Raw genomic sequence first — 26,272 nt, 5'->3', positions numbered from 1 at the left:
TTTTTTTTTAATCTGTCTCAAAGACTGTTATAGGTGCAGTTGGAGTAGAAAGTTTAACTTGACAATTGCCTGGTCTACAACATAGCATCCTCTCACTTGTCACTCATTTAAGATCAAGAACCTAGATTTCCACCATTATCTTTGAAAGAGCACCTATTTCATTCTTGCGCGGATGTTGGCGCCAGGTGCTTAACAACGTACAAGGTTCTGATACAACTTGTCTTATCTTATTTGTCCAAGACTTCGAACCTGCTACATGGGGACTGAATATTGCAATTGGTAGATTCATCCAGATTACATCTATTATATCTTATTTAGCGGTTAGATTTAGTGATTTTTAATCTATCTCAAAAACTGTTACAGGTTCAGTTGGAGTAGAAAGCTTAACTTAACAATTGCCTGGTTGAATTGAATTCTACTCGCTCTCACTTTTCACTCATTTAAGATCAAGAACCTAGATTTCCACCATTATCTTTGAAAGAGCACCAATTTCATTCTTGCCCGGAAGTTGACAACGTGCAAGGTTCTGATACAAATTGTCTTATCTTATTTGTCCACGACTTCGAGCCTTTTACATGGGGACTGAATGTTGCAGTTGGCAGATTAATCCAGATTATACCTATTATATCTTATTTAAGGGTTACATTTGAATTTGGCTTTTTTTATCTTTCTAAAGAACTGTTACAAGTTCAGTTGGAATAGAAAGCTTAACAATTTCCCGGTTGAATTGAGTTCTACAACATAACATCAATTGAATTGAATTGGGGACTGAACGTTGAAATTTGTAGATTAATCCAGATTATATTTTGAGTTTGGTTTTTTTAAATCTGTCTCAGAAACTTACACAGGTTCAGTTGGAATAGAAAACCTAAATTAACAAAAGCCCGTTGAATTGAGTTATACAACATAACATCTCTTTCACTTTTCACTCATTTAAGATCAAGAACCCGACGAATGTATCTAAAACACATTTTGGGAGTCGAATTAAGAACTTCCCCATCATAGGATACTTATCGATCCGCAGATTCGACTGCGAATGCCACGCCCGCTACAAAGGGACGCTCTGCGAATTGGACACGGACCCGTGCGCGTCCGGCCCGTGCCTCTACGGTGGGAAGTGCACTCCCACCATCGCCGGCGACTACGTCTGCGAGTGCGTTCTACGCCTGAGCGGTAAACGATGCGAGTACGGCAGACACTGCTCGCCGAATCCGTGCAAGCATGGCGGCGTCTGCGAGGAAGGCGACGACGGACCGTTGTGCAAGTGTCGTTCTTTCGCCGGCGACTTCTGCGAGTACGACCTCAACGAGTGCGACTCGAACCCGTGCCAAAACGGCGGCACGTGTTTCAACGAGATCGGTTCGTTCAGGTGCGCGTGTCCGCCCACCGTGACGGGTCCGTTATGCGCGAACGGAGTCTACGAGACCGCCTTCTCGACGACGTTCTTCAACGTCACTTGGAAGGATCTTCTGTACGCGGCCGTCGCGTTATCCGCCTTGCTTCTCCTCACGTTGATCGTGTGTTGCACGTGCTGCGTGAGACGACGCGCCAAGAAACGAAGACGCGAAATGATCAACAACGAGAACGTCAAAGACAACAACGTGCTCAACTCGAATAGGCCCCACGAGATGTGCGATTTTAAACGCGGTTCGAAACTCAGCAACCTCGAGGTGAACCACCGCGAGCTGCAACCGATGTGTCAGCCGAGGCCGCTGTCGTACACTCCCAGTTCGCAAAACGACGCCGCGTACGGATGCAACAACAACAGCGCGGCGGCGACGCTGATGCTCAACAATCTCGACACGCTGCGCAGCTATGGCTCGGCGGGAGACGAGTTAGAGAACGTGCCGCCCGACTATGTGCGCAACCTGAACCGCAGCATGCCGCAAGGTTGCGTGACCGGCAACTACAACGACTCGGAGAAAATCAAGTGGGCGGAGCAAGTACAGCTGGCGTCAAACTTCGGCGACAAGGCGAAGATTAAAAACGGTAAGGCGTATACTCCAAGATTCACTTTTCTCTTCGGCTTCTTATCTAATCCACGGCTCTTCTTTTTTCTTTACTTCTAATGGCCACGACTGCATAAGGTCATTCGGCCAGCTTGCACAATTTTTCACATTATTCAGATATCCTAAAGAATGCCTTCTTAAGAGAAGGGTCTGGACCAATCCATCATCCTCCAGGTTATACAAAAACGGAAACAACTTCTAAATAAATTGTCATAAAATGACGACCGATTGTTCAAACGGCTCCCGCAATTATCTTATACGGGATGTCCGATCCCATCCGGCCTGGTTACCAGCGTGAATACAAGATAGCCGGAAACCGTGTTAACACACATCTCATGGAATTACACATCACGAATCCGTGTACATCCGCGTAAGACGGACACTATTTCCCAAACTTTTAGGCACTAACACTTCGGATAACAAATATACGTAACAATATTTTCTTTAAACGACACTAATTTTGACCGATTTCTACAAATTTTTGGAACCGGGCAGGAGCAACGTCCGCCATGTGCAATGGTTCCATCGAAAACCCCTAATCCAGGGTTTGGTATTTGTTCTTCTTCTTTTTTTATAGTTCTTCTTCTCCTGCTTTTAGTATATTAGATTTTAGTTTTGTCCATGCCGTTTCAATGTCATCTGTCTCACAGCTATTTTCTCGGCAGATCCAATGATATAATGATTATAAAGCTGTAAGAAACAGAGTCGACGAAAATATTCGAAAAATCAAAAGAAAACATTGAAACTGAAATAAAAGAAAACCAATCAATGAATACATACAAAACACAAAAATCACGGCAGACGAATGGGATGGACATTTTAAAAAACTTTAGGGTTTAAATTATACCTTTGTGAGAATGGCAGACAAATTAGGCAATAAAATACCTGTGGCAAAGGGTATCAAACAAAGTGATAGATAGCCTAAGCGCAATCTTATTCAATATCATAATGGACAAAATCATAAACGAAGTAAAGCAAGCCGGGAGAGGATACCACATGGCAGATAAATATATAATAATAATAATAATAATAATAATAATAATAATAATAATAATAATAATATGATATGCTGATGATGCATTAATCATCTTAGAAGACGACGATAAAATGCAGAAGATTCTATATCAATTCCAACAAATAGCTAAAACGTACAAAATGCAAATATCCACAAAAAAAAACAAAATCTCTTACAATATCTAAACAATCGAGAAGGTGCGATTTACGATCAGATTGTAGAAGAAGTGATGTCCTTCAAATATCTAGGGACAAACATAACAAGTGACAGAAACCTAAAGAATGAAGTAAAAGTCCAAACAACAAAGGCAACATTAATTCCAGTATACCTAAAAGATTTAATTTGACGAAATATATGGGTCCGAGAAGTAAAATTTAAATGTATAAAACTTGCGTAACACCAGTCATGACATACGCAATACGAACTAGAACGGAGAACACTACCACTAAACGGCTCTTAAAAACAAAGGAAATACCTGAGATCAAGAACAGGACATTCGATGAAGAAATAAGGGACATGTGTAATATTCCGGACATAGTAAAATGGGCAAGGAGTCGCAGAAGAGAATGAAGAATGACAGAATGCCAAATGAACGATTGGCAAAAATTGCAAAGGACAAGAAACTAGACACAACGGGGCCTCCTGGAATGCGTGTTTTTTTTTTCAGTGTATAGAACTTTAAGTTGGCATTACTGTTCAAGATGGCCGCCGATTTAACAGCTGTTAAGTGATTTATTCTCAGTTTGGTTTGGCAATTCATCATGAATAGACTCACGCCTGAACAACGCTTGCAAATAGTACAATTTTATTTCGAAAATAATGGTTCTGAGCGGAATACGTATCGCGCACTACGTCCATTTTATCGTCGACAAAATCGTCCATCTGAGCAGTTAATTCGATGAACCATGCAACGTTTTCGCACCACGTTTACTCTTATTGATAACTCGCATCCCCAGAGACGCCGTACGGTGCGTACAGAAGAAGCTATTGCTGCTATAGAGCGTAGCATTGAGGAAGACCCGAATGAGGCCTTCCGCCATCGAGCACAGGAATTGGATCTGTGTCCATCCACTTTATGGAAGATTTTGCGGAAGGATCTTAGTTTACGTGCTTACAAAATCCAACTCTTGCAAGAATTGAAGCCAAGCGGTCATCAAGTAAGGCGTAGATTCGTCAAATGGGCCCAAAACGAGATTGCCGTTGTTCCCGATTTTCATAAGCGAATTTTGTTTAGCGATGAAGCGCACTTCTGGGTGAATGGCGACGTCAACAAACAAAACTGCCGCATTTGGAGCGAAGCTAATCCTCAAGTGTATGTCGAAACACCGTTACATACAGAAAAACTGACTGTTGGGTGCGCTTTATGGGCTGGTGGAATCATTGGTCTGTACTTCTTCAAAAACGATGATGGCCAGAACGTTACAGTCAATGGTGATCGGTATAGAGCTATGATTACTAACTCTTTCATTTCTGAATTGAATAACCATGGATGTGGATGTGGAGATGTGGTTTCAACAAGACGGCGCAACATGTCACACAGCTCGTGCCACAATCGATTTATTGAAAAATACGTTTGGTGGCCGCCTAATTTCACGTTTTGGACCTGTGAATTGGCCTCCAAGATCTTGTGATTTAACACCGCTAGACTACTTTCTGTGGTCTCATTGGTCTATGCGGATAAGCTACAAACGCTTGAGCATTTGGAAGGCAACATTCGCCGTGTTATTGCCGATATACGGCCACAAATGTTGGAAAAAGTCATCGAAAATTGGACGTCCAGATTGGACTACATCCGCGCCAGCCGTGAAGATTATCTTTCGGATAAATAAAATTTATGTCAATGGAATAATCCATCGTTGTTTTATTGTAACTTAAAGTTCTATACATCGAAAAAATAGCCCTTAAAAGATGGTATGAAAGCAGGTCATCAGCATCACAAATACTTCTGGCAAACCCTTTATGCAAACACAGCCACTCCTAAGTTAAGAAGAAGAATACTCCAAGGAATCAGCAGTAATGAAACAAGGTAATACATTCAAAAAGGCAAAGGCAACCCACCAATCTTGTTCTTTTTCATGCGCGTTATCCTCAGTGAACGTTGGCGATTACTATTTGATTTGTTGAAGCCCTGTAATAAGGACCTCCTTTAACAAATCTGAACTATGAAGTATGAAAAATATGTTCTTTTATAGGACGATTAGTGATCTAGTGACTCCGTGGTATTCTAAGCGCGCACTGGCACAGCCACATCTCAAACGCTTCCCGATGTTTACGTTTTTTAAAACGTCAACCATTTTTTCATTATTTTGCCATCAACTATAGGTCTATTTTTTGAAAACCCACAATTTCAATTTTTTTAGATTACAAGATTTCGAGTCCGATGAACTGCGAGCCGCCGAGCAGATTGTACGGCGGGAGGAGCAACACGGTGGCGACGAGCAATTTGAGGCCACCAAATCTGCCCGAGGACGACCAAAGGAACGTGGGCAGTGAGTACACCCCCTCCACGGATCCCGAAGAACCGAATAAAAAAATAAACTTTACTTCGATGCAGGTTATCATTGGGATTGTTCCGATTGGGCACGGCACAGCCAGACCCTGCCCAACATCACCGAGGTGCCGGGCAGTGAGATCCCCGACTCGTCCAGCTTCCACAGCAACGAGAGCAACGAGTCGCGAGTCACCAACCACCTGCCGCACCATCGGAGGCCGAACGGAGTCGCCGCCCCCACCCTGAACGAAGTGGATGCCGAGTCCGAGGAGGGGAGGAGCAGTTCGAACGGTTTGAACGCGCTTGGCGACGCGGGCAGCGAAGACTACAGGTTTACCACAGGTCGGTGCAGTTTACTCTATTCCTGTTGGATTTTGGAAATTCCTGAGAAAATTTGGACCAAAACGAAACGAACGCATTGTCCGGAATTTGTTTTCTTCGACGCTAGACTAACCACAATCCGATTAAAGGGCGTTTTCTTTTTATCTTACAATAGAATCGTCGGTAAATCTCAATTAATCGTAATAATTAGTAAATCGTCGGTGCAATGTTTGTAAATACGTCACAACGACATTCAAAGAATAATTCTATGTAAAATACGCAGAATGTTGGGCTACGTTGTTTAGTAGCTTTTTGGGGTCACTAGAGCGCAATACCCAAATCGTTATCAAACGATCGTTTTGTTCCAAGTTTCCCGAGAATTGACATGGAAAACAATCCGACGACGAGGTTTTTTCAAATGGGCGCGGCGTTTATAAACTTGCGTGCATAGAAATCGGCTTCGAAAATTTTCGTCAATTTCATTTTTATTTTTAGAAACTACTGATCAAAAAAAAAATGAGGTCGGGACTGCATGCTGGCCACTCCATAACTTGAAAACCAACTTCTGTAATGTAATCTTGCACGATCCTTGCGGTGTGCGGCCTAGCAGTGTCATGCACAAAAATTAATTCTTCTCCAATGTAATCGACATATGGTACTACATACTACCTAGCACCTGTTAAACCTAGTGTCCCTTGGTCCACCTACATAAGGGCTTTGCTCTTGATGCTTCATTCTGCAAATCATCATCACTTTTTTTCCTCGGTCCCTATCAAAAAGACATATTCTGATCTCATCTGAGAACAGAATAGACCTCCATTGGCCCAATGTCCAATTCAGATGATCCCGTGCAAAGCGTAGGCGTGCTTGTCGATGAGCTGGAGTAAGTTTTGGACAAATTGCAGTTGTTCTTGAGATCAGGTTATTTTCCTTCAGTCTTCTTCTTAGTGTCCACTGACTAATAGCCAGTCTTCGAACTTCATGGAGCAGTTGAACCGCGATTCTTGAACTTGAACGATTTCTTATTATTATTGACACAATAAAGCGGTCATCGCGAGCCGTTGTAATTCAAAATAAATAATATATTTTTATAAATTATATATTATAAATAATATATTTTGACATGACAATTGTTTCGACAACGCCGTGTCTTTGTCAGTTGTCATGTAAAAATATATTTTCGTGAATTTCGTGAAAATCTGAACTTTTAGTTTTTATTTATTTTGATAAATGGATTTTCGTCAAGTAAAAGCCACCTCAGTTTAACCGTTGTAATTGGCCTTCTGCCCGTTCCAGGCCGCCTAGCAAAGGATCCAGTCTCCTCATACCGTTGGCATGCTCTCTGAAGTACTGCGCGTGTCATATTTTACAAGAGCTCGCTGGCGAAATTCACTTCCGATTAAAGCGATAACTTTAGCGACTTTTTGCGGTGTAGTATTACTATACATTATGATTAAACCCTATCCAAATGGTTAAAGACGAGTAATGTGAAAATTCCAGTTGTAAACGCGATTAATTTAAGTCCATAACAAGTTTGTTACTATCACTATAACTACTGAATGAACACGTCTCACTTCTTTAAGCACATATAAAAGATCAACACTCTTGACAAATTTCAACTCATACTAAACCATATTAAATTGTCTTAAAAATAGCATTTTTATTTTTTGGATCAGATGAATAGTTTCTAGAAAAAAAATCAAAAACTTACAGTGTGCGCGCAAGTTTAATATGGGTTCATCGAAAAGGTGTCGAACAGCGGTAGACATTAACTACCAATTTTGGACATCTTTTTGTTTTTGAACAATAGAAAGTCAAACCCGTACTAACGTAAAACGAATTTGCAGCACCGAGCTGGCACGAAACGTCTCTCTAGTCGAGTGCCTTAACTATCTAGTAAATAAAAAAAGAAATGCGTAAGTCAATGGATGGTGTTGTGGACCGATTTTGTTGTGACGCCCATTTTCTCGCTTAGACGATAAAATGCAAAAATAACCACTAAAACATATACATTTTTGTGACAACACGTTACCTGGTGAATATACCGTTATTTTTATTTCACTTTTCGTAACCGAGAGCTTGAAAATTAACAAAAAAAAAAATACGACGGGGCGGGTTAGTATTCGGAATATGCAACAGGGAGCGCCGCGATCGCAAGTATACTGCACAATATGCATTGATGCCTGCCAATTCCAATAATCGTAGTTCCGACTAATGATCGTTCCCCATAAACATAACCCTATTTTCATAGACAGTCAGACTAACCGAGTCTTTTTTTTGTATTTCCGCACCCCCCGAATGCAGTGCCTTTAATAATTATTAAACCGAGTGAGTATCCACTTCGTATAGATGCATGTTTAGTGTTATCCCCGCTCACATCCCCCCCCACGTTCCACACTATAACCTTTTCGTTCGTTTCGACAGCAGAGAGCTATATACGTCACCCCAACTCGTACCTTCCCTCGCACACCTACAACATCAGGAGCGAAGCGGACTCGCTGCAAAGTCCTGGGGCCGATTCCGACGACGTGGAGCCCTACGGCTTCCCCAGCAACCGTAACAGGCGCAAACATATCGACGACGACATTTCATCTGTGATAACCACTTTAGGTACGATTATATTTTATTTTACGTACAACACACGCTGTCCAAAAAAAAAAAATAGAACACTTTATTAGAGAAAACTATGAATAAAGTTACTTTTAGTATAGGTCATTATAATATTTGAAGCACTAATAAGAACTTGGACGAGGTGAGGTGAGGTGCAGTGGCATGCCTTACATATAGGCAAGTACCTATTTAAAATAACCTACAAATTTTTATTTTTCTGAATAGTACGTTATTACAGTCTTTAATACGGTTCCAAACCCGGAAACATCATACAAAACAAACGCCACCTGTTCAACGTCTTATTATTACCTTAAAAACGCATCCCATTATTCAAAGTCCAACGCACAGCCGAAGCTTAACACTACATTTAAACGGGCAAGCAAAAGCAGTGCGTTACTGCACGAAAGCAGTCGGGACCGTCCGATCCGGATGCACTGCGATACCGCGGCCCGCAGCATGCGGTGTTGCCAATGCCGATGTTATTACAGAATTATGTAAGAAACGTTATTTTAGGTAAACGATCAATTTTATCTAGACGTGTATTATGTAGCAAATTAGAAATTTGGTTGCAAGTATATTGTTTCCAAATGATTTCATTTACTATTTTATTTGACTGCAAAATTTATTCTGCCATAAAATATATTAGGCAGTGCTAATTGGAAATCTGGCAATATTGTGTACGATATTGTTTTTGAGAGATTATTCGTTTTGTTTTGTTGGTTTGTTGGTTTTTGGCGTGATGCCTAATGAAAAGTAAACATGTCGGAGTGTGAGCGCGGTGCTGATGTGAATTGCATTAAAAAATTGAAGTCTAAATGCCTATGACATTGTCATTTTTTTGTCAAGAGAAAAAGATGTGCCACGTATTTCCAGAACTAATGAAATTAAGAAAATTAATTCTCACCATCCCAGCCAGTAGTGCGTCAGCAGAAAGATCTTTTTCTGGCCTAAAAAAATTCATACGTATCTAAGGAATACGCAAAGTCAGGCAAGGTTGAATAATTTAACAATAATTTCGTTAGAAACTAGACTTTTATAAGAATTAAAACGGACCACAAATTTTTATGATGATGTATTGAAAGAGTTTTTGAAAACAAATCGCCGTTTTGAATTAATCTATAAATAATAAACTTATTTGCTGTTATTTGATTTTTATTTTGTTTGAGTTTAAAGTTAAGTAAATTTTATAATATATCCACGTACATTGTACATAATAATGTATTGTGTTGTGCTGTATGTAAAACATGCGTTTCTTTTGAGTTTTTCGTTTTTTTGGTTCTGTTGCCTACTATACGCTCTATTTTTTATGTCCTTTATGGGAAAAATAATTAGGGCGTGGCACTTGCCTACCCTGCGATGCATTGTACTGCACGCCACTGCAGTATTGTAAAGTATTGTACAGTAAGTAAGAAAATTGATGATTAAAAATAAACACTTCTTAACCACTACAACTTATCGACCAACATTTTCAGTTTTTTTGAGTTTAATAACAACTAGAATATGATTTATATAAATAAAATAAAAAATCTAAAATCCCATCGTTACGTGCAAGATTATTAGATACAGACCAAGTGAACATGGTTTTAAATCGAGATGACAAAGTAATGTCGAATCATGTATCAATCACATATTTAATAAGTGTAACGAAACGCTCTATGAGAGTTTAATATCCAGCCTGTCTGCACGGTAGTGGCTTTAGAGGCATTCCTTACCAGTTATTACAAAGTTACTTAGATGATCGAAAACAACGTGTTGAAGTTCAAAATATTACGAGCGAATTCCAAATGATAATATATAGAGTACCTCAAGGAACTGTACTTGGCCCTGTACTCTTTATTATCTATATTAACGCTTTCAAGTTAGACATCATGGGCGGGTGAGTATTGATGAAACTGGATAGATCACTGAACAGAACTTTAAAACTGTATTGAGTTGGTTTGATAATATGTTGTTGACTGTAAGTTGTGAGAAAACATTTTTCTTAGCCTTTACATCATTTGCCAGAAACATCCCTACTTTTAATACATTAAAATCCAAACAACATATAAAGTATCTAGGTAGATATCAGGATAGTCACCTAGAGTTGGATGTTCAGATTGCATATGTTGTGAAAAAGATTAGGCCAGAATCAAGTTTTGTCTTCGACGAGGCACAATTGAAACTGCTCTATTATGCACTTGTTGAAACCCATATAAGATATAGTAAAACAGCCTGGGGAGACTAATGGGTCAAGGAAACAGTGCTGCTTCCAACACAAGAATTATATGATTTGGCAAAAGTTCTCGATCCGCGTCAAATATTCTGCCCCAATCTGTTAATACTTCAACACAAAAATAAACCCACGCTTGAAAAAGTCAACTATGAAATACAGTACAAGGAACAAACTCAACAAATATAAATTATCAATTCTTGCATGCATACCTTGCTCCAAAATTGCATAACTGCTTACCTGAAGATATTAAAAAATTAAATTTATTTTTAAAAAAATGTAAACTTTGAATAACTGAAAAACCACGTAAACTTATGCACGATTTCATAGATTATCCAAATATGTAGCTATTTATTAGCAGTATATAACAAAATAAGTAAAATAATATGTATAGGTAACTGCAATTAATTTATTCTTTAAATATATTTTCTTCATAATTCATTTAACTGTTGATTGTTTATATCTACCGGAACTTAAGACAAACTAACCAAAACTATCCAAAACTTTGTGGGTCAGGTAATACATTTAATTCTATCGTTGATTGTGGTTGGTGCTATAGACAACTTATTTTGTTACAAGTTCGTGAAGAATATAATATATTAATTAACGCTACTAACGCTCAAGAGATTTCTTTAGTGGGTTTGTTTGTATTATATATATTATATATATAACTATATATTATTTGTTTTAGTAAATATGTTATTATTATTATTATTATTATTATATATAATGGCACAGCCCAATGCCCTTAATAAATTAGCATAGCACATTATCTAACAGAGACCAACAGTTTGTAGTGTTTCGATAAGGGGGCTCCATAATATTGGAATGGCTGCAAATACTAGACAAAATTAATTTAGTGCTTACAATAATGAATAATAATAAGTTTCGACGTTAGCAGAGGAGCGCAACTCTTTACTGGGTGGCTGCTACGCAAGCAACAGCGATCTCTCGACCAACCTGTGCGAAATCGAAGACTCCGAGTGCGAGACCGAACACAAGCCGCTCAACTATATGTCGGGGGTGCACCAGACGTCCGTCTGACACACGCCCGCCCCTCGCGCCGCCCCCAAAAAGAGGGTGCGTTTCTTGGGATAGCACACCGTCATCGTCCTGCCCCGTCGTGACACGTAGGCGTCGGGGATGACGTCTATAGCTCCGGGTCTCCGCCATTATCAAGCAACTGCGCAGGGTGTTTCTGTATTTTATGCCCCACGTTTGTAAATACCCTAGCGCAGAAACACCCTGTACGTTTATTGTAAGGGTTATTCACGTAAACCTAAATTAACAGCTACAAATATTTTAACCCGAGTGTCCTCTAAAATCCCCTATCCCCTAATAATCCTTTAATGAAAAGGTTTTGTGCATAACCCGATAACAGTCGGAACCCAAACGTGTATCGAAATCTGGTGACGCTTCTCGGTCACCGCGTTTATCATGGTTTTTGCATATCACGAGAAAGCCCTACCGAACCACCTGGGGTTGTCCGATAAACCACTTCTCAAATATTGTGTAAATAAAACGAACCATATTTTTATAAAGTTGATTAAACGTTGTGTTTTATGTAGGCCCTTGTTTATGTAATTGCGATGCGACGAATTAAGTTTGTTGAGACCCTAAGGGTGGTAAGGAAACTAGGTTAATTTTAAGAATAAACATGTGCCTCGACCACGATACGTGAACTGCCTAAGCGAACGGCAGCTCCCTAAATACCATTTAAATAAACTTATTAATTATTGTTAACGCGGGATATAGACTTACTTTACCGGCAACTAAGCGGCAGTTCTTTTTTCCTTCATGTAACTTATAAATTAATGTTAAGGTAACTGAAAATATTGTGTCCTAATTTATTTTGAGTTGGAACGTCTTTTTTTACTTTTTTAAATGATGATTTTTGGAACTCGGAAACAGCTGATTGTTAATACTGAGCCATCAGTATAGATGTAATTTTTTTATAATAAATGGCAGAAAATTTGTAGTCTTAATCACTTTTCAGACCTGAGCTATCCGGATGATCCTTTTCCATGGGTAATTTCACAAACACTAACCGCACGTCAACTATGACCTATAAACATACAATATTGCAAAATCAATTCAAACCATGCATTACATTACTTGTGTTCTGAAAATCTGCGCGCCAATAGCGGCGAATTGCGTAAGCGTAAAAGTCAATGGTACAGTAATTGTTTGTCCCCCCATTGACAGATGGCGCCACCATTTAGCGCAATCAAGGCTTTTGTAAGTTTCTATAAACCGTGAACCGACTTCGTTATCTCAGTAAATGCTTTATGGTTCGACTTTCAAAAAAAGTAAATAGACTAAATCATTAATTTGCGTCGGGAGGTCCTTCCTGACTGACACGAGGTCATCGATTGCGAAGGAGCAAAACGAAGGCAATTAATTTGTGAAAAAATTATATTGCGAAATACTGATCACATTTCGGTGTACCAAATAAATATTACTCCTACAATAAATTACAACGTATTTCGTTTGACTAGAATAAAATGCGAGACGAATCAATCTAAGTAAATCGAAGAACCGCACTCTTGCGTGTAGTTATTGGGCACGTGTTCCTTCGTCAGTTCGATGAACTGATTGAGCGGACAAAAAAGATCGCATCCCGGTACCTGAAGCTCATTCGGCTCCTTGTAGACGTTGTCGACGTGAACCACCTAAAAATGATACGTAATATAGGTGCGTTGCACAGCCGCGAGGAATGTCAGATTTACTGCGGGGTTGCCAAACTATTCGCCATGGAATACAAACCCACTTTTACACGACTCAAAAATACTCACATATATTTTCGACTCGTAGTCTCTGGATTCAAACAGAAGCCACCTGGAGCATGGGTAGTCCCTAATATATGTGAGTAATATTGAAGTCAGATCTTGATCAGAAATAAAATCGGTAAGAATGGTTTCTACTCAACCATTTCTGCAATCACTATTTGCATTGGATCAGTTATTATAGTCTTAAAAAAAAGATCAAGTGTGAAAATAGACAAAAAAAAACACTTTTTCTTTTTCCCCGCAAACCGCTTAAAATTTTTTGTTTGCTTTATATAACATTTTAAGGCTTTTAAATTTTACAAATTGCGATTCTTTCCTGACGAAACTTTTCTTTGTTATATTGGTATTAGTGATTAAATGTCTATTCTACTACTCTACTCGCAGACGCTTAAGATTTAATACGAGAGAGGTGGCTTTTACTTGATGAAAATCCATTTATCAAAATAAATAAGAACCAAAAGTTCAGATTTATTTTGAGGGAAGTATTGCTTTGGCCATGGATTTTCTCAATCAATTTAGGACATTTTTGGCACAGTCCGCGATAAATAGCCCAATCTGGCGGCGCTGTCTCAAAAGTCACGCGATTTGCGCAAACGTATTGAAGGCCCCCACATAATTTCCCGTGAAGGTTTACGTTAGTTCAATCTTATGCGCAAGAAAAGTAAGGTGTTTGAAATTTATGGCGTACCTTGACCGCGTAATCCTGCTCCTTCTCCAAATAGTGGAGCTCTATGATGGCGGCGGCGCAGTAATTGGGAAAGTGCGGCTTGTATAGATTGAGCGCGGCCAATAGCCTGAGCACCCCAAACTCGTGACCCGAATTGAGATACATCTTGCGGCCGTCAGGTTGGTGAATGCCCTCCGCCTTCTCCCTCATGTGTCTGATCACCCGCTGCAGCGATCTGCCTGAAATTTCAACCACGTGACCCCGTGACGCAAGCGCACAGAGGCGCCGGATATCTCACCCCCGTTGAGTTTTTTCAGTATCGTGTTGTGGTTCTCCATTTCGCACTGTTTGACGGCGAACTCTGTCACCTTGTCGGGGAAGACCTCAGCGGTCCATTCGGGTAGGGTCAAGTTCATCGTGTACTCGGCAGTGAGGGTTTGGAAGATTTGGAAACCGTGGCCCAGAGTTTTCATCGGCTTGCCGGTATGCTGCTCGATGTACTCGGTGGTATTCCGATGGGAGTTCAGATACGCGACGGTTTCTTCAGAAGCCAAGACCCTTTGGAGTTCGTTGAAGTAGACCGGACAATATTTGTTTGGGCGCGTGAGGATCTGAGTACCAAAAATTCAATTTTAACGATGAGGATAAGGGGCGGTAGACGCGGTACTCACGTGATCGTGCTCTTCTTTGTCGTAGTCGTAGGGTATGGGCATCCAGTCGAGGGTGTCGTGCCATTTTTGGGACAAGGAGGGCGCGAATAAGCCAGCGAGAGTCAACAGTAGCGACATCTTGGTTCGGTCGTAATCGGTCGTCGTCGCCTTGATCAGATCGGGGGTGTAGACGTCGCCTAGATAATGGTCGTAGCGCTTGCGCAGCAATTTGCCCAAGTCGAACGCCATTTGCTTGCCGTTCTGCGGATTGTAGGCGCGATAAAAACGACCAAAAGAGTTTTAAGATCACAATATCAGCAAATTACCTAAAGCCAGTAGGCCTAAACCTGTGGCAAACCCTTGGACCGATTGGTCTACTGCCAGTGGTTTCTAAGGCGTTTGAAAAGCTGATTGATTGAATACAATGCCTGCTTTGGCTTTGCTAAGAGTTTTAGATGACAATTTCCTAGCTGCATTTTGAGAAAAACGCCCTGCGAAGCACTGGTCATTTAACTAAATAGCCGAATGCAGAATAATCTTTGAGGTTTTAAAATTCATTTAAAAAACATATTTCACGGAAAACTACCTATTTAGACACACCGTTCAACAGGATAAACCCAACTACAGAAGAAAAAATGCAAGAGGTCAGCAAAATGCTAATACAACGTAAAATAAAACAATAATAATTATATATATATAGAAGAACATATATCAAGCTGGAAGCTTGCCGAGTTGCACCGATCGTACACTCTTCGGAAAGGAGAAAATTTTAAAATATTCGTTGCTGCCTTGAGGAACAACGGATAGACACAACCTTAGATTAAGTAAAACCAAAGAACAAGTAAAGGTTGCATACGCTCCAACATGAAATAGGACGGAAATTACTGATATCTAAATTGTTACCTTTTATTGTAAATAGGACCACAAACACAAGTTTTTCGCAAAAACACGAAACAGGTACGAGAATCATAACCACCAAAAATGTAAACAACAATGGCGCAGACCATTAGTAGTCTCTGGCAATAGCAGTTCGTAGTTCGACGTTGCCAGTTATATTCGGATTTCGGAGATTGATTTTGCATTCTTATGAAAATTAGTCACCTTTTTCAGAAAAATTACGGAAATGCGGCAACTCAGTTAGTTGGAGCGTGACGCATGCGCAGATATATCACAGCCACCTGCGGCGCACCTCTTTTTACCGTAGTAGAGCCATTCTATTATCTTATAGATATGAGTAGAACTGTAAGCGGTGGAGCAAGGACACTCACACAGTCCTCTGAAGCTAAAGCCGGAATGCAATCAGGTCTATTTATATGTCAAAATAATTCGATTTTTGGAGAAAATTGCTCTTATTCCGAAAATCATTTAGACACAGAAATAATATAAATCAAATGAAAGAAATTTTAATCGTGCATCAGAATGTTGGACATTAGACAGGGTGGTCCATTGCGCAATTACTGCGACCTGAGTCTTTTTCTTTTGCCATAAAGAAACGTTAAATAAATAGTTTCCATACCGCAATAATTTGTCAACGAGCGGTTATCTAGCCTTGACTGAGAGTAAAGCAATACGTATATTATTGATAATTATCATTCACGGCCGATCCGCTGCCGCATTTCTCGAGCTTATCAAAAAGGCGCACAGTTTTAACTAGCCGTGAAAATAATCCTTTTCTCTGACGGATTGCCGGCTCGTAAAAATACCTACGTAAATAAAGCGCTATAAAAAAAATGTAGTAATTCTACGGAGCGATTGGCAGTGGAATTAACCAAGTTTTTCCCTTAATAATGGATAAATAAATGGCTGATAACGTTGTAATTTACAATTTATGCCACCCAGAGCGTGATTTATATTAATATTTATATACTATATGACGTAACAGCAAAGTAAATGTTTATACTACGGCTCTGAGAATTTCATTGTTTCCGTGTACTTAGGTGAACAATATTTCGCGTGGGCGCGTTTTTTAAAATTAATTTTGAAAATGTGAGTTTTTTCAAAGGTTAACGCTCCTGGTAATTTTTATCACTCGGTATAACGTGTTGTCGCGTCCAAAATTCCGCCGAAATTTCTCCTGAAAAAATGGCATTGTTTGCAAATTGTCCGACGATACAATAAATATTCGGGTGAGCACGGCTTGCAATTGCAAGTAGGCCAAAACCGTCTGAAATACCGGGCCTGATTGTACAGAAATTTAATTTGAAATAAATAACCACTTACGTTCGTAAGTTGACCCCATCCTTCGGGCTGGAAAGTGTCCTCTTGATATGGGTCATTGGGATAGGAGTCTTTCAGCTCTGGTGTCCTGGCGCCGTGCCTGAACCACTGAAACAGACGTCAGTTTTGTCAGAAACATACCGGGTATTCCGTTTCAGGTACTTTGGTTTCCGTTATTTTACAAATTTTAAATTTTCAGATATTTTTTTTAGCCTTTCAGAAAAAAAAGTGAATCCCAGTATAAAATCTGAGCATGTTAGAAAAGGACAAAGTATACCTCAAAAACGGTAAATATGTTTCACTCTTCACTCTTCTCTTCTCTTTATTGTACTACTGTACTACAAATGGTGGAAATGTGGAAAATTATATTATACAATTTTTGAGTTTTCTATTACAACCAAAAATTCGAAAAATTTTTAATGCGTACTTGTAACTTCCTCATATTTAAGGGCCATTTAAAAAATCAGCGAATATTCCTGAAACTATTATTATTATATTAAAAAAAGGGTTTGTGGGTTTTCTATTGCAACGAAAAATTCGAAAAACTCTTAATCCGTACCTGTACCTTCCTCGTATTTAAGGTTCATTTTAAAAAAATCAGCGAATATTCCTGAAACAGCATACTTACCACGGTGACGAGCCTCAGGCTGTCGCTTGCGCGCGGATTCTCGGTGGATCCCCCGAAAATGGCGGCGAAGAGGGCGAAAAACCCTACGAATTTGTTCATTCTCGCGAGATCGCCGAGTAACGCGACGCTAACTGCTACGATGAGAAGACAACAGAGGAAAACCTTAACCATCAACGCCGTGAGGGCCCCATTGTCGAATTAAGGCAATAAATAACGAGAACAATTTATATCGAAACACCCCGCGAGGTTCAGATCCGTATTGACCAGAAATGACAGGCCGCGCGCCGCTTATATAGACAGGGGCGTCCGCGCGGCCGCGCAGTGCCGTAACACACGATTTTTGACCAGTTCGCAACGACGAAAAATAATACGCGGTAGCCTGGGAATTTTATTTTTGCTCGATACAGATAATAATAATTAAGGCTAGGTTTAATGCGCTCGTTGTCGACCCGCGTCTGTAAATAATTGCTAAGCGTTTTCCGCGTCATGAATAAGTTGAAAATAATTAAATAATTAGCCGTCCGGTCGGCCTTCTTGGGCGTTTTTAGGCCCACAAGTGGGTCAACGGCTCGGCAGGTTGGAAACTTTTTATTAAATAATATCGAAGTTTCAATTCAATTGGTATGAAAATGAAGTAGAAGAAGAAGTCAGTGATCAAAATAAATGACAGGTTTTATAGAAGAAAATATTCAAAAATAGGCTTAATTATTAAAACTTAACATGACAGTACAAGTATTCTGTTGAACACAAGTCATAGTGTTATATTGATGGCTGATTAAATGAAATAAATTTTAGCATATCTAAAACAAGGAGTGAGTGACAACAAAAACGTCACGACCGATCACAACAAGTATTGATATATAGTAATAGGAACCGAGTATTTAAAGAAACATTATTATACTAAAAGACGTTGTTGTTTTATATAAGTCATAGCCCAACGTCCGCATAACTGTAAATCAAGTAAAAAATTGAGATGTCTAAAAGTGATGAAAAAGAAAAAAAATAAAAAAGTCCAACAAATATTAGTAGATAAGAATAGGAAGTTAAAAGCTTGATAAAAAATTATTCGTATGTCTTGAATGATATCCAAAAGAATCCATAACTGAAAAACAAATGTGTCAGTAAAATATTAAAAAGTGGTGACTGATTAAATCAAATAAATATTAAAATGTGTTAACGAAATAGTTTTAAAAAAAGATATGCGTGTTTTCCGTGATATCAAAGTGATCAGTGATCAAATAAAGTTATTCAAAAGAAGTTGTAAATAAGTCGACTGATTAAATAAAATAAAAATAAGAATGTCTAAAAGAAGGAGTAATAAAAAGCGATTTGCATGTTTTCCGTGATATAAAAAGGAATCCATAAATGGTCAACATAAGTTTCACTAAAGTAATAAAAAGTGATTAGTGATTAAAGTGACCAAAGAAAGTTGTCAAAAAGTCGTAGGTGATGATTTATTAAATTAAATAAATATTGGAATGTTTTAACGAAGCAATGATAAAAAGTACAAGCACAAGTATTAGGAGGCGCGTGAGACAAAACGTTATATGGCTAAAAGTCCTTCAACCAAATTTTAGTAAAGTAGACGGGTGATCAGTACGTTGCCCAAAAGGAGCTATAACTAAACAAAATAAGTAGAATTACTTTGCAGTACTATTCTCAAAAATATTAGGAGAAGTTGTTGGTTAGTTGTCGAAGGAAAGGGTACGCTCAAAAGAAAATTCGAATGATTAAAAGAGTTAGTATGATTTACAATGTTAGGGGAGGATGTATGGTGTCCAAATGGACAAGAACATCCTGGATAATTATAGCCAGCTGAACCCTACGCGGTACAAATTTTTAACCAAACATTTAGCGCTTGTCCTCGAGCTGCTATTCAACAGTAGTTTCATGTTACTGTTTGTTGAACTTTTTTTTAATAACCATGGCGAAAACGTGCGACGAATCGATGACTTCCGACGGAAAAAAATTATTCGACATTGCCATTGACCGCGACATTTTTTTGATAGTGAATCTATTATTGTTTATCGATGAAATGGAACGAAATCATAATTGCCAAATTGTGCGACCGTCGGGGGCTCCAAAAACGATAAGGATGTCCATCGACGTAAGTGACGGGTATCAACAAAGACCAGTGACGATCGTCGGTATTGCCTTGCGTTTTCGGATCGGCCATTTTTAAAGCCAAAGATTAAAATGTTGCGTGTTTCTACAATAATCACCGATAGTGTTTGTTGACGCATCATACGATATTTGCGATAGTCTTAATTAATTAATTAAAAACTACGAAATAGCGGTTCCTTTATCGCCACTGCATAAAAATGTTGATACAGATTGCGGGGAATTTTGAGCGGAATGCGCGAACAAGATGCCACTGGTTTCGTAATCTGAGTTCACGAAAAGCAACAATGGAGTTTTGTATTTAAATATTTATTTTAAATTTTAAGGGAAACTTCTTAATTTTTGGAAAACTTTTGGCGATTGGTTATCCGGAAAGAGGTTTTGACCGATTTTGTTAAAATTTGGCAACGTTATTTGTAAAGGACTACTTTTGTATTCACTAGATCAAACTTGTGAAATCCAGTGCCGTCGAGGGAGGTATCTTAACGAATAATATTGTCTAAGAGATGTACGTCACTGGTAAACCAATATACAACTTTTTTGGCTAATCAGTTGTTCTTCACTTAATTTATCTACGCTTTATGTACGGGGTGATCATTTATTTAACGATTGAGAAAAAACGTCAAAAAACAGGTACAGGGTGTTGAAGGAATCAACCACAAGTTATCTTTTTAATAGAACACCCTGTATATTTCATTTCTTGTGTAGTCTATACCAAATTTGAGTTTCCTTAGTTTTTCCAATGAGAAATTATCCATGTAGTTTTCTAATTCGTTCTAAAGAAAGTTTAGATTAAAATTACCGTTTATTAAGGTAACGCGGAAGAAATGAATACCTATTATTCTGTTGTTTAAAATAGCACACCACACATTTACAGATTGACGTTCTTGATATCGATATTCCCCGTGGCAAAGAGAATTTACTGCGTCCCAGTGTCTGCTGCTTTTCTCGATTTATCATAAAACTGGTCGAAAACGTTGACTCGTCATTCCAAAAACATTTTTCAAATAAGAACCATTTCCGTTCATTTTTTCCCAATATTGCGTGGCAAAACCTAACCATTTTTTTCCTCCTTGTGGTTTGAACCTTTCGATGTATTTTTTTGATCAATAAGCTTGAAGCTTTCCGATATTTTTCTTATGGAAATATTGCGACTTTCTTCAACTTTTAGCAAACTCCTTAAATCGCTATCTTCATCTCTTTCCAATCTTTTGGCTAGGTTGAATGTTTGTTCGAATTCTTCATAGATTCGATGAACCAATTTAGCTCTCCTTAACCTATATATCCTTGACCTATACGCCGTGCAATGGGATTACTTTTTTTGAACAAACTTAACAAACAACAACGTTGAATAAAAAAGTTATATAAATAATATATTATAAATGATCACCCGGTACAATAAACTAAAAATTGATGATAATTATAAAAAAATAATAAATATTGTCGATAATTTTAAAAGAAATTGTAAAATCTAAGACTTTGGTTGGGACATTTTCTTTTAAAATTGCTTCAACATCTTTAATTTTTCTCACTTAAATAATTAGCTTTTGAAAGTTCCTTGGGTACGATAAAAACCAGTGGAGGTTGAATTGCACGATCATTGATGACAGGCGTGATCCAAAAATCAAGCAACATTTCTCTTTTAAATCGTCATTTATGATTATAACAATTTTTAGACTATACCGTATTACAATACAGCGTGTTTTTTATCTACACGTTTCATTCCTCTAACACCCAATACAATAATAGTTGTCTCCCTAATAGTTATTTACACGATTTTAAAAGGTTTGTGATCCCATTTCGTCGTAAGTAAATATAACATTATCAGGCAGTCTATCGAACTATATCCATTTTAACCTAAGAACTAAGACGTCTCTTTTTTTTTATTTTAACAATTACAATTTTAGATCTACGACTACTATACGTGTTTTTTTTTTTATTTTTGGCGCGCAACACGTAAACATTTTGGGTTTAATAACATTTATCTTCTTTTTTTTTTAAATTCAATTTTGTTTATGTCTCCACTTAACAACTAGGATGTATAATGGCACTAATTGGTACATTTCTACTATACTGGTAGGGCTGGGATTCATTTTTGGGGGGGGGCCATTTGAATTTAAAAATTGACGATATTCTCCGCCGATATACAGGACGGCCAAAACTTAACAAAGGGGAAAATTGAGACCAACCAACGGGATATACGTTTCTTCTAATAGTTCAGAATATGGTAAATTATGCATCAATCAAAAATATTTTCAAGTTTCCAAGATGGTCCTCATCTTAAATATTTAAAGCGAAGTTGAAACCCACCTAGGCAAATTTGCAAAAAAAAGCTTTTTCACCTATCTATGAAGATAAAATGGTAGGAATGATGTATATAGCTGTTAATGCTGAATAAATGACGAGATTCTTATCCGCGATCTGTTTAGTTCTTAGTGGTGCCGAGAGAGAGCGCTGTTTGATACAATAATAAAGAAATGAAAAATACTTTAAATAATTAAATGCACTGATAAAACTAGTGAAAACCCTATCTCGATATTTTTATTTTTATAGTTAGATTATTATTTATGTTTTTTTCGAAATCAATTCGAATTTTAACGATTTAACGTTGGCTATTGTTCTGGTCAGTTTGCAATGATTGCTGTCCAATTTAAATCGCCCTGTATATTAAGAGGCAAAACAACCGATCCACTGAATAGATTTTGGTAAACACTTCCCAATAGGGTGAGCGAAGGGATAAGCCTTTAAAAATCGAATTGCTACGGTAAGTATTTGGGATATTGCAGAGTTGCCATGTCTACGCGAATCAGTCACAATTTATATTCTTTTCAATGGAATGCACTGTACATTAATACATGTATTTTTGGAATGTACGGAAAAATCTAAAACTTTTTGTATTAAATATGTCGTAGCTCTCTCAAGCTATTTTAGAGATAAAAAATATTTTTTATGGGAACTGTTTTAGGTAAACTTATGAAATTTTGTTTACCGCTCGCCAATTGGTTGCAGTCTAATATTATGAAATCGAATTTTAGTTGGTTGATCGATTTTGGAGTTAAAATATAAAAAAATCGGAATAAAGCAATTTAAAGCTTAATTAATTAAAAACATTTCAATTAAATAATACATATCAAACAAATTATCAATTTATCAAGAAATTTTATGATTTTTTGATATGGCCAATAGCAAAGATGCGCAAATAAATGAGCTCTATCTATAAACTTTATATTCTATATTCTACAATTAATTTTATCCATATGCGTCAATAAAAATATAAATAAAATGGATAATTATAAGTTAATTAATTACACTATAACTTCTTTAAAGCAACGACTGTCCTCATATTTTGATAAATATTTTTAAAAAGAATTACTTGGCAAACTTAAATTTTTTAATGTTCAACTTACCTTTTACCGAAACCCCCATTTTGTTTGTTATATTTGATAGATGGGGATTTGAATTTCATATAATAAATTATAAATACATATGGTTTTTTGTTTTTCCTTTAGCTATTATTTCTGCTCAAAATATGTATAGTATTTAGACTTTCAGATCAAGAATGAATAGCTGAAATTTTATAATATGCAGGGTCTTCAGCATTTAAAGAGTTGGTATCTGGTTCGAGTATATGTGGCAACGCTGTAAATATTTTATCCTTCTTATAGGCGCGTTTGTGGCGCCAAAACTAATTAATAAACAAATTAAATCGTAAAAATGCAGAAAATGTTTGCGATCAAAATATTTAGCGGATCGGACCGTTTTTTTCTTCCGTGAGCGCATAGTGGATATGAGCATCCCCCAAAAAAGGAACCCATATTTTTGAAATACTTACGGCGCTTCCGAATCGCATTTTTGGACATGTTCGTGAGCGCCCCGCCCTATTTATATTATCACAAACGATACTCCCCTATTGCATTTCGGATTTTAAAATATATAATAAATTTATGTGCGGAACTTTTCTTGCTTCTCGAAGTCGATTCGCCTCGATCCGCGCGAAAAAAAAGCGCGCTTATTAGGCAAATGTATGCGGGCGTGACGCAGGAAACGACGGAAATTCGCAAATTATAGAATTGCATATGAATGTCTGATAGAAAATGCAACATGCGATTTAATTGGAATTTTACGATTCGATGCGTTTTTTTTTTGGCGGGGGGCTACTCTCAGGCAATTTGCCAGCACATTAGTTTTAATCCATAAATATTTAATTGATAAAAAGCCCGGATAAACAAAATGACATCTCGGTGGGAATCGAACCCACAACCTCCTGTTGGCATGTCAACGCCTTACCAACCGAGCCATCCTCAGTCCATAACACCCTTCGTTATTAGTCTAAGCAAATCGGCAGTATAAACCATGAGTACAGTTAAATAATGTTGGTTAGTTGAATCCCAAGCCGTTTGAAGGTTGGACAGATGAATAATATCCCCAGACCGAGAACTCTACCACAAGGATGGTGTGGTTATTAATAAAGAAATGCTGTTTAATATCCATTATGTTCATTGTTTACTCACATTGATAATTCTTGAGGTAAGATCGTTTATTAACGTTGATTGGTAGAAACGCAAAGATATTATACAAGGGCTGCCTTTTATATTTCGACATTTTCTTAAACTATAGGGAAGTTTGACATTTTGAGGTTAGTTTTACTCAGTTAGGTTTTGGCGAAATAGTGTTGTTTGTGTTTTTTGTGATAAATTAAAAAAAATGTGACGGTTTACAACTTTAGACGTGGACTAACTTAACAACAATGCACCGATGAACTTTTGAAGTTAAAGCGCCATCTTGGACTACTGTTTATCGCTGGTTTTCGGACTTCAGTCGTAGTCGTAGTTTTCTTAAAGATGAATTTCGCGAAGAAAACATTGATGCAGTGCGAAAACTGATTTTGCAGGATCATCATGTGACTTACCATGAGTTTGAGGTATCTTTGGGCATTAGTGGGACCAGCGTACATAAAATTTTGCATGAACATTTGGCCCCTAAAAAAATACGCTCGCGGTGCTTCCATGGATCTATGCATATGAATCTGAAAGTAAGCAACAGTCGACTATGTGGGTGTTTCAGAATGAGGCAGTATTTGGGTTCCTAGTAGCAATTCGCTACCAAAATTTAAAAACTTATTTATTATTATTTCTTCTAAAAACATTTATTTATTTTTGGTTGGCATGAAATAAACTTTTATTCCAAAAATTACATTTACAATGCAAAAATCCATTTTGTTTAGGCACTAAATTATTTCAAACGTGTCACCGTGTTAAGCGGTTTATTCTGTATTTTCTATTACAGAAATGAAAGATTTTTAACAAAGAAGAAAAAATCTGTATTCGTTTGTATTTTCGTTAGCGGTTCAATGTAATGATGTGATGACGTGTAACGTTCCTTTTCTCTATTCACTGTTTTTTTTTAATAAAACATGAACATATCTTAGCGAAACTTTAATGATACTAACTGGAGGAGCTGCTACACTACTGCTATATTGAATATCAATCAATATTGAATGATTCAATCAAATTATCTGTTCATTATTATTACCGTCATATTAATTGCAGCGTTATGCGGGGTTTACACTGGTCGATTTTTATAGAAGCGACTTAAAATCGCAACCACCAAAGTAGGAAACCAATTAACATGCATAAAAATAATAGCATAATATCATAGGAATTCTATGAAAAGTACTCCTGCTTATGGAACCCAAGAGAGCCAGAGTAAAACGAAATTCGTTTAGCGGCTCTTAAGTCTATTATTCGGGAAAACCTCTTTCCATATCAGTTGAAGAACTTAAATATGTAGTGTTAATACTTTGAAGCGATCTTGTAATGCACTGAATATGGATTTTGTGAGAAATTTTATTTAGAATGGGCAGTAATGGGGATTGTTTTTCTGATACACGTTGGCACTAAGAGGATGTTTATATTTATTTCACTTTTTTTTTTATTATTTCACTATTTTTCACGACGACTATCAATAAACTTTTAAAAAATAAATAATAACTCATTGACTTATTAACAAATAACAAAAATTGCTAATATGATTTTATCATTTAACATTGCAATGTATTTTTTGTGCGTATAATTAGAAAATAAAATATAAAGCCTATTCTGGTATTTTTTACCTATTGATTTTAAAAGAAAATTTATTTTGTTTCCGTTTTCAGTGAACAAAAAATATTGGAGCAATATTTTTTGTCAGAAAAACTTGATCATCCTCAATTTGTAACCACTTTTCTCGAAGGTTTCTTTCAGTAAGGATATCTCAGTAAGAGATAAGCATCCGAACAAGGACATTCTCGCATTTATATAAATAAGCAAGAGGAAGACAACAATCCCCATTAGTGACCGTGTTTTTCTATTGTAATATTTTTTCACTATCTGTCACTACGTTCCAAAGGTATAAATTAAGTGCTGTTGCTATATTTGAAATTGATGAATATACAACCAGAAATACACGCAAGCATTTACATCAATTATGAATTTACTAGATACGAATTACGACTGAAACTTTCATTTACTATTTAGAATTGATTTCTGTGCTTTCATTTTCCTTCC

At 37.5% G+C, this 26,272-nt stretch overlaps 2 protein-coding genes across 14 annotated transcripts in view; one reads left to right on the top strand and one right to left on the bottom strand.

Moving 5' to 3' along the window:
• LOC132702184 (fat-like cadherin-related tumor suppressor homolog) overlaps nt 1-12,623 on the top strand; it is a 347,569-nt gene extending 334,946 nt beyond the window's left edge. For 6 of the 13 annotated variants that reach the window (XM_060670670.1, XM_060670671.1, XM_060670683.1 and 3 more), the window contains 6 exons: nt 1,025-1,989; nt 5,385-5,513; nt 5,579-5,857; nt 8,141-8,164; nt 8,261-8,446; nt 11,554-12,623. In XM_060670670.1, the coding sequence (XP_060526653.1) occupies nt 1,025-1,989; nt 5,385-5,513; nt 5,579-5,857; nt 8,141-8,164; nt 8,261-8,446; nt 11,554-11,699 (1,729 nt within the window). In that variant the 3' untranslated portion in view covers nt 11,700-12,623. Of the gene's footprint in view, nt 1-1,024; nt 1,990-5,384; nt 5,514-5,578; nt 5,858-7,683; nt 7,753-8,140; nt 8,165-8,260; nt 8,447-11,553 lie in introns of those variants that run through there. The other 7 variants (XM_060670673.1, XM_060670672.1, XM_060670679.1 and 4 more) reach the window with 7 other exon arrangements.
• A 429-nt stretch (nt 12,624-13,052) lies between these two features.
• Nucleotides 13,053-17,860, bottom strand: LOC132702446 (venom acid phosphatase Acph-1-like). Its single transcript, XM_060671059.1, has 6 exons — nt 17,607-17,860; nt 16,982-17,086; nt 14,783-15,022; nt 14,410-14,722; nt 14,133-14,350; nt 13,053-13,327 (listed from the first exon to the last, which is right to left on the bottom strand). The coding sequence occupies exons 1-6, from the start codon at nt 17,775-17,777 to the stop codon at nt 13,172-13,174; spliced, it is 1,203 nt and encodes a 400-aa protein (XP_060527042.1). The 5' UTR covers nt 17,778-17,860; the 3' UTR covers nt 13,053-13,171.
• Between the last annotated feature and the right edge of the window lie 8,412 nt (nt 17,861-26,272).

This window comes from Cylas formicarius, unplaced genomic scaffold, assembly GCF_029955315.1.
Source record: "Cylas formicarius isolate icCylForm1 unplaced genomic scaffold, icCylForm1.1 PGA_scaffold_5__7_contigs__length_24384050, whole genome shotgun sequence".
NCBI lineage: Eukaryota > Metazoa > Arthropoda > Insecta > Coleoptera > Brentidae > Cylas > Cylas formicarius.
Note: the sequence above shows the minus strand (reverse complement) of the source record. Positions and strands in the feature narration are given on the sequence as shown.

Coding starts and splice junctions, on each gene's coding strand:
- LOC132702446 (XM_060671059.1), bottom strand. CDS start 17,777: ATGGTTAAGGTTTTCCTCTGTTGTCTTCTCATCGTAGCAGTTAGCGTC. Junction 14,351..14,409: donor ACTGAAAAAACTCAACGGGG/GTGAGATATCCG, acceptor TTGAAATTTCAG/GCAGATCGCTGCAGCGGGTG. Junction 13,328..14,132: donor AGCAGGATTACGCGGTCAAG/GTACGCCATAAA, acceptor TATCATTTTTAG/GTGGTTCACGTCGACAACGT.